General features: G+C 61.1%; 1 protein-coding gene across 2 annotated transcripts; it reads left to right on the forward strand.

Moving 5' to 3' along the window:
- Nucleotides 1–921: 921 nt before the first annotated feature.
- On the forward strand, nucleotides 922–5,054 carry S1PR2 (sphingosine-1-phosphate receptor 2). 2 transcript variants are annotated; one of them, XM_006023450.3, is made up of 3 exons: nucleotides 922–1,530; nucleotides 1,655–2,133; nucleotides 2,722–5,054. In XM_006023450.3, exons 2-3 carry the CDS (start codon nucleotides 1,726–1,728, stop codon nucleotides 3,367–3,369), a joined length of 1,056 nt encoding a protein of 351 aa, XP_006023512.1. In that variant the 5' UTR covers nucleotides 922–1,530; nucleotides 1,655–1,725; the 3' UTR covers nucleotides 3,370–5,054. The 2 variants fall into 2 exon arrangements, with proteins under 2 accessions (XP_006023512.1, XP_025059774.1); XM_025203989.1 differs by lacking the exon at nucleotides 922–1,530 and having other exon boundaries at nucleotides 1,548–2,133.
- The last annotated feature ends 2,174 nt before the right edge of the window (nucleotides 5,055–7,228 follow it).

Raw genomic sequence — 7,228 nt, forward strand, 5'->3', positions numbered from 1 at the left:
GGGACAATCCTCCTCTGTGTCCCTGTGGGTGAGCGCAGGGGGCTTGTGGCGGGGAGGGGGAACCAGGGGGGGGTCTCCAATGCAGAATATGAGACAAATTTCCTGCCCTGCCACTGCATCCCTCAGGGCCCCTTGTGCCTGTCACACAGCTGCCACAGTCCTCAGTTTGCCCAGCTGTGCAATGGGTTGAGTTGCCCTGCACTAGCCCAGGGTTCCCTGTGGGGGAGGCAGTAGGGGTTCTGGCCTGATTATGCCTCCTCATGCAATTATCTTTTTGCTCCTCACCCCTGCTGCGTGCCACTGGGGAGGCATCACTGTCCTACCAGTGCTGACCAAGTAGGAGTGGGGGGGGAGCTGCAAATGAATGTGTGCAAATGAGCTACCACACTAATTTGCATAAGTCAGGCTGGCTAGCAGACAGCTGGCTCCTCAGGGGCTAGGCACAGCTGGAGGAGGGGTTGGAGTCACTGAGGGTGGATCTGAGGACCTGGCTGCATGGGCATCACCTCCTTTTGCTGAACTGGACCCCAGCCCAGACTCAACATCTGGAAACTGGGGTAAGGAGTGGGGGCAGCATGGCTAAATGGACAGAGCCCAGAGGGGAGTCAGGACACCTGGGTCTTATCCCTCCCTGCTGGCAGCCTCAGTTTCCCCAGGACAGCAGAGGCTGGTCTCTGATTCCATGAACCCTTCAGCGCAGTGAGATCCTGAGCTGTGGGTGGGGGAGCCAGGCCTGGCCTAGGAGCTGTTGGGATAAGAAGGTCTAGCCTAGGTCCAGCTCTGGCTCTGGCAGCTCTTGGACCAGGCCTGGGCTCCCTTCCCCATCCCCTAGCTCAGAGTCCCGCTGTGCTGGGGAGTCCTGGAGCCAGAGACCAGCCCTTGTTCTCATTGGGAAACTAAAGCACCCAACAAGGAGGGGCGGGATCCAGGTAAGCTGACTCCCTTCTGGCATCTGCCCATGGGGCCATGCTCAGCAGTGGGATGGGAGAAAATATTATTTGGGGGGCTGCGAGTAGAGGGGGTGGTGCTGGGCCGCCCCTCTCTTCCACAGGGTCGTTGTGGAGCTGGTGCATGGTGGGAGCACTGGGCATGGTGCTGCAATGACAGGACATGGCAGTGGTGCTGGAGCAGTGCAGCTGTGCTTGTGGGGACTAAGCCCTGTTAGCCCCAGCCTTCCTCTGCCTATGGCCTTGCTGCATTCTGCTACTGGCCCCAGTTTCCAGCTAATGAGTGCGGGCCTAGCTTCAGCTTTGGCCAAAGTGGGAGCTCCCCAGGTCAGCCTGTCCCTCTGGCCTGTGCTGGCAGCTGCAGCCACAGTCTCGTGAGTTCTCAGCCAGCGAAAGAGGAGCCCAGCTAGGGGTGGTGGAACCCATGGCAGGAAAGGAAGCTGTGGTAGCAAAGACAAACAAAAGCCCCAGGCGGCCTGGCCCATCCTTTCCTTCCCAGCTCCCGGCAGCCTGGGACAGGGCCATGGAATAGTGACCGGGCCCTGCCAACAGCGTGGGAACCCAGGGCTGGAAGTGCCTAGTGGTATGTGGGCAGGAGCTGGCAGGGAAGGGGATGGAGGGAAAAAGACCCAGAGATGGGGTGGGGGAAAGGGGGAGCCCCTTCCTTCCTTCTGCATGCAGCCTCTCACCTCTGCCTCTTCTCACAGGTCGCCACCTGTCTGGTCCCTGCCCTGCCCTGCCCCGCTGTCTGCATGGGCACCGTGGGGCTGGGCCAGGCATGGGCAGCCCCTACACAGCCTACTGGGACCCACTGATAGTGCAGCAGCACTACAACTACACGCGGGGGACGGGCGAGCGGCGTCGCTCGCCGCTCTCAGACCCTGTGTCAGTGCTCATCGTGATCGTGTGCAGCCTGGTGGTGGTGGAGAACCTGCTAGTGCTGGCGGCTGTGTGGCGCAACCAGAAGCTGCACTCAGCCATGTACGTCTTCCTGGGTAACTTGGCCGCCTCGGACCTGCTGGCAGGCGTCGCCTTCTTGGCCAACACGCTGCTGTCGGGGAAGCACACCCTGGCACTAACACCAGTCGCCTGGTTCATACGTGAGGGCTCGGCCTTCGCAGCGTTGGCCGCCTCTGTCTTCAGCCTGTTGGCCATTGCCATCGAGCGGCATGTGGCCCTGGCACAGGTACGGAGAAGGGCAGCAAGGATGTGGAGCGGTTTAGAGGGACTTCCCGATGAGGAGAGACTGCCGAACCCAGGCCTGCCCAGTCTAGATAAGAGGGGAGCATGAGAAGGGTTTACGAAAAAGTGAATGAGGAAGAGAAAGTGCCTAGGGATTTATTATTGCCTGTCTCTCACTGGACAAGAACGAGAGTTCACAGCATGAAACAAGCAGGTCATAAGCTTAAAACTGGCATCTATTTTCCGCAGCGCAGCATTAAAGGGTGGGACTTTTGGCCACTGGAGGCGGTGGAAGCGGAGAGTTCAGCCAGACTCACAAGGGATTGGACAAGTTTTTGGAGCAAAGGGGCATCAGTAGTTGTGAGCACAGAGTGAGGGGCATGGCCTCTGGATCAGATCTTCCTAGACCTTAAATGCTGGAGGCTACAAGGGAGAGAGAACCAAGTGGAAAAGTCCTGCTCAGACTCAGTTAACTCTCCCTTCCAGCCTCTGCTCTCTACCGCCGTGTAATACAGGAGACTGGGCAAGGAGGACCTGTGGTTTGATGCAGTATGTGGCAGCTCTTATGTTTTTGTATGTTGTTATGTTGTAGGTGAAGCCCTACCGTCGTGGTGGGGGTGGCCGCATGGTCCTGCTCATCAGCGCCTGCTGGGTCGTGGCGCTGGCCGTGGCCGGGCTGCCAGCACTGGGCTGGAACTGCTTGGGGCGGCTGGGGGCCTGCTCCATTGTGCTGCCGCTGTATGCCAAGGACTATGTGGTGTTCGTGGTCAGCGTCTTCACGGTCATCCTGGGCACCATCGTAGCGATCTATGCTCACATCTATTGCGTGGCCCGGTCCAGCCATGCTGAGCGGGCCGGTGCCCAGAGCCTGGTGCTACTCAAGACAGTCACCATCGTGCTGGGCGCCTTCATCGTCTGCTGGCTGCCTGCCTTTGTAGTGCTGCTCCTGGATGCTGCCTGTGGGCGCCTCGCCTGCCCCGTGCTGGCCCAGGCCAGCTATTTCTTTGCCTTTGCCACCCTCAACTCAGCTGTGAACCCTCTTATCTACACACTGCGCAGCCGTGACATGCGCCGTGAGATCCTGCGCCTGCTGTGCTGCTGGGGGATGCTGGGCCGCGGCTGCCGTGCCCAGCACTGCCGCCGGCCACTGCGTAGCTCCAGCTCCCCTGAGCCCTGCACCCACAAGCATGACCTGCCCACAGTGCCCATCATGACAGCAGCCTGTGCCACCTCTGTCTGAGCCCCTACCATGGGCAATGAGGTAGCTGGGCATCTGGATCTGGACAGGGCTGAGCCCCTGCTCCCCAGCTGCAGTCTGGGCACACCACAGCCTCTGTCTGTCTGTCTGTCTGCCTGTCCAGCCAGTCTGGGGCCATAGCACAAGGGGTATGGCCATCCTTATTCACCACAGAGCCCCCAGGGCAGAGCAAACATCTGGTTTGGGAGAGGACCCCCCCTCCCCCCAGCACGGTCTCCACTCCCCAGGCAGGACTGTCTGCCTTGGCTTGATCGGCACTCCTAGGCCCTGCCTGGGCCTGCTGCAGCCTCAGTCCATCCATACAGCAGCAGGTGCCCCTGTCCCTAGTCTCAGGACCCTGCTGGAGTTGCGAGGGTGGCAGTGGGGCATAGACTGTCCATGTATCTGTCTGCTACTGCCTCCCTGGCTCTCCTGGCAGCCTCTGAGCCATGGGGGAGCAGCACGAGCGTGTGTGTGTGTGTGTGTGTGTGTGTGTGTGTGTGTGTGTGTGTGTGTGTGTGTGTGTGTGTGTGTGTGTGTGTGTCCCATGCCTGCCCTGAGGCTGGTGCCTCCCTCCAGAGCTGACAGACCGGTCTGGGAAAGCTGTGCCTCTACTGGTGATGCCTTGCCCTTGCAGTGCAGGGAGCGGGTCCCAAGCCCTGGCTGTTGGGGGCTATGCTGACTGCAGCAGAGGGATCCCTGAGGGGACGGGGACTGGGCCTGGTGGGGGAGAAGCAGGGCAGGCTGCCGGAGCCTGTCCCCCATCAGGCGGCAGCTGCTAGGGTGAATCACTGGCTGACAAGCCTGGGCGGGGGCAGCCACGCTGTGAATGGGAATGAGCTGCAAGCATGGGAACGGGTTTGGCCCAGCCCGTGGAGTGGACTGGGGTTAAGTCAGCTGCCCCCAGAAGGTGGTACATGCCACAGCCTGGCACGCCCTGTGTCCCCATGTCCCTGCCAGCCACATGCACTGGCCTGGACCCTGTGAGCCAGGTCACAGGAAGCTCCCAGGAGCTATGGGGTCACGTGTACGGGCAGGGAGCACATGGGGGGGGTGCACATTGTGGGAGCACTGCATATTGTATGTGCATATAGTGTATGTACATGTCCCAGTGCTGCATGTGGAGTGTGTGTGCATGGTGTGTGTGCATGTTCCAGTGCATGTTGGGTGCATGTACATGCCCCCAGTGTGTGTGAGGTGCATATAAGATGTGTGTCCATGATGTGTGTGCGCCCCCCAGTGTGTTTGGGTGGATGTGTGCATAGCACATGCACATGCCCCCAGTACATGGGAAGTATGGGAGGGAGCTGCATGTACCTTGTCCTTTTGCTAGCTCCTTGTCTCTTCCTGGCCCCTTGCCTTGGCTGCCCTCAGCCTCCCCTAGTCCTGGGGGCCCATCTCGTTCACCGGGTGTTGGCTGTGGCTTCTCCTGGCACCTAGTGGCCCCTAATCCTGCTGCTGCCAGTCCTAGGGGAATCTGGCTGACCTCAGTTCTGCAGCCAGGTACCCAGGTTTGGGAGGGCAGGGTTGGCTCTGCAGTATGGTACAGTCAGCGCGGGAGGAACCAGGGGATCCTTGCGGTTGCCCCCACTCCCAATCCTGAGGAAACACTATGGAGCCACAACCCTGCCCCCTCACTACCCATGTACGAGCGGCCACCACTGACTATTAAAACAAAGTTTCCGCCACTGCTCGCGTCAGCTTCTTTCCTGCCCCTCCTCCCCACACAGGGTCCCCCATGGCCCCTGCTGCCTGGTCACAGGCCTGTGGGACTGCACCCTGCCTGTTGGAGCTGCCTCAGTGCTGTTCTCGCTTACGCAGCCTGCCTGGGACCATGGCTGGGTTTACTCAGGCACTTGCTTTGCCCTTCCAGGCGGGGATGGGGGATTTTGGTCCCGGCCGGGGCACGTGGATAAGGGTGTGGCAGTGGGGAACTGGGGTGCTGCCTGGGGGGCAGGGAGGGGGTGTGGGGCAGGCAGGGAGGCTGTACCAAGCCTTGGCCCAGGCTTCCCTCGCTGTGAGAGGCTGACGTGGCAGCCGATTCTCCACTTCCCCTCCTGTTCTGACTTGTCCAGACAGCAGTTGCCTTGGAAACTGAGGTTTTTTCCCCCAAAACATCCTCCCCCACGCATGCATGCACATGCACTGGGCCTGGGCCAGGGAGTTCAGGGCTGTTGCCAGGTGAACGCTGAGTGATGGGTAGCCCTGTTGGGACCAGAGGGAACTACTGGGGGGCTGCAGGTTGGGAATGAGGGGCACTGACAGGACTGGGGGAGTGGGCTAGGGCTCTGGGTCGGGACTGAGGGGCACCAGCAGGGCTGAGGGCTGTGCTTCGGGGGAGGGGGGGGCTGAGCTGCCCACCTCTACATGTTCCCTGCATCTCCAGATCCAGACAGAGCAGCTGGGAGTCCTCCAGGCTGGGCCGCGGGGGCCAATGAGGGGAGGCGTTGACTGGGCCCGGGCAGCTTGTCCCGTCCTGGGCTGCTGTTTTCGGTGTTCTTGGAACTGGACGTGTTGGACATGGGGGGAGGGTGTTCAGAGCTCAGGGGGCTCATGGGGCCTGGCCAGGTCCTGGCAAAGGCTCCAGCAACTCCCCGGCAGCCACAGACTAGAGGGAGGGTGTTGGGGGACCCATGGTCTCCCCCACCCCGTGCCACCAACTGCAGCTGCTGGCCCTGGACGTGAGCCCTGCTGGCCCCCTCCTCCCTCCAGAGCCAGCTGCAGCCCGTGGGGTCTGGGAGCAGCCTGGGAATGTTTGGTCTTCGGGGCCTGGGTTTTGCTTGCTCCCAGCTGCTGACGGAATAAACACAGCCGGGCCAGCTTCCACCACAGAAAGAAGGCCCCCCCCTACACACACACACACACACACACACACACACACACACACACAGGGACCTAGTGCTGAAAGTGGCCTAGGCCGGGGGCTGCAGGACCCCCCGCTCCTCCCAGGGGGGTATTAATAGATGGGGAGGGGAGGTTGCAAGACCCGGAGCCAGAAGCAGAAATCCCAAAATAGCCTGAGAATGGTGCTGCAGGGCCCAGCGCTGCCCAGGATCAGGGCACCTTGTGCTGGGACCTGCAGACACAGAGTAAGAGCAAGCTCAGCCCAAGGAGCTCCTGGCCTGAGCCAATATGTGTGTCCTTGCATGTGCGAGTGCATATGTGTGAGTGTATGTGTGTGTGTGTCTGTGTGGTGGGAGGGGAGCAGAGATAGCCCCAGGGCTTCCCCCTGCAGGCTGAGGTGGGTGTGGGGAGGGAAGCAGGGGGACCCCACAGGAGCACAGGGCAGATGCTCGGGGCTGCGGCTGCTGGCAGGAGGCTCAGGTCTTGGTTGGCAGGGTGGGAATGATGCGTGGCAGGCTCCTGCAGCCTCTCCTGCCCCCCTAGCCCTGCCTGGCTGGGTGCGGGTTGTGTTAGTTCAGCCATGGGTCAGACAAACCAGTCTGGGAACCTAAGGTGCCCCCAGGGAGGGGGAAAATGAAGCCCATGTCTGTTCAGCCGGAGTCAGGGGTGTCAGGGTTCCCTCTGAATCCCCCGTGGGAACAGCAGTCCCAGGGTCTTGGGGCACACGCTCCCTGATCTTGGCCTGGGCACAGTCGGGGCCTTTGGAGCCCTCTGCACAGTGAGTACACGCACATGCATGTCCACACATGCTCCTGCCCAAACACATGCATGCACTGGGGCTGCTTCTCTCCCGCCCTCCCTGACTCACACCGCTCTCCCCCTCCAAGCTTTCCACCAGCCAGCAGCCCCAGGGTTTCAGCAAGAGTTAAAATCAGTGCTGCAGGCTGCGTGGGGGGACATGGCCTGACCTCATCCGCCTGAGTCATCCTGAGGAGGAGGAGGGGGTTGGGGGGGCTGG

This window comes from Alligator sinensis, unplaced genomic scaffold (assembly GCF_000455745.1).
Source record: "Alligator sinensis unplaced genomic scaffold, ASM45574v1 scaffold707_1, whole genome shotgun sequence".
NCBI lineage: Eukaryota > Metazoa > Chordata > Crocodylia > Alligatoridae > Alligator > Alligator sinensis.

Excerpts from the sequence above, each read along its gene's own strand:
- S1PR2 (XM_025203989.1), top strand. The coding sequence starts at position 1,561 with ATGGAGGGAAAAAGACCCAGAGATGGGGTGGGGGAAAGGGGGAGCCCC. Across the intron at positions 2,134-2,721 it reads GGCATGTGGCCCTGGCACAG|GTGAAGCCCTACCGTCGTGG; the intron begins GTACGGAGAAGG and ends GTTATGTTGTAG.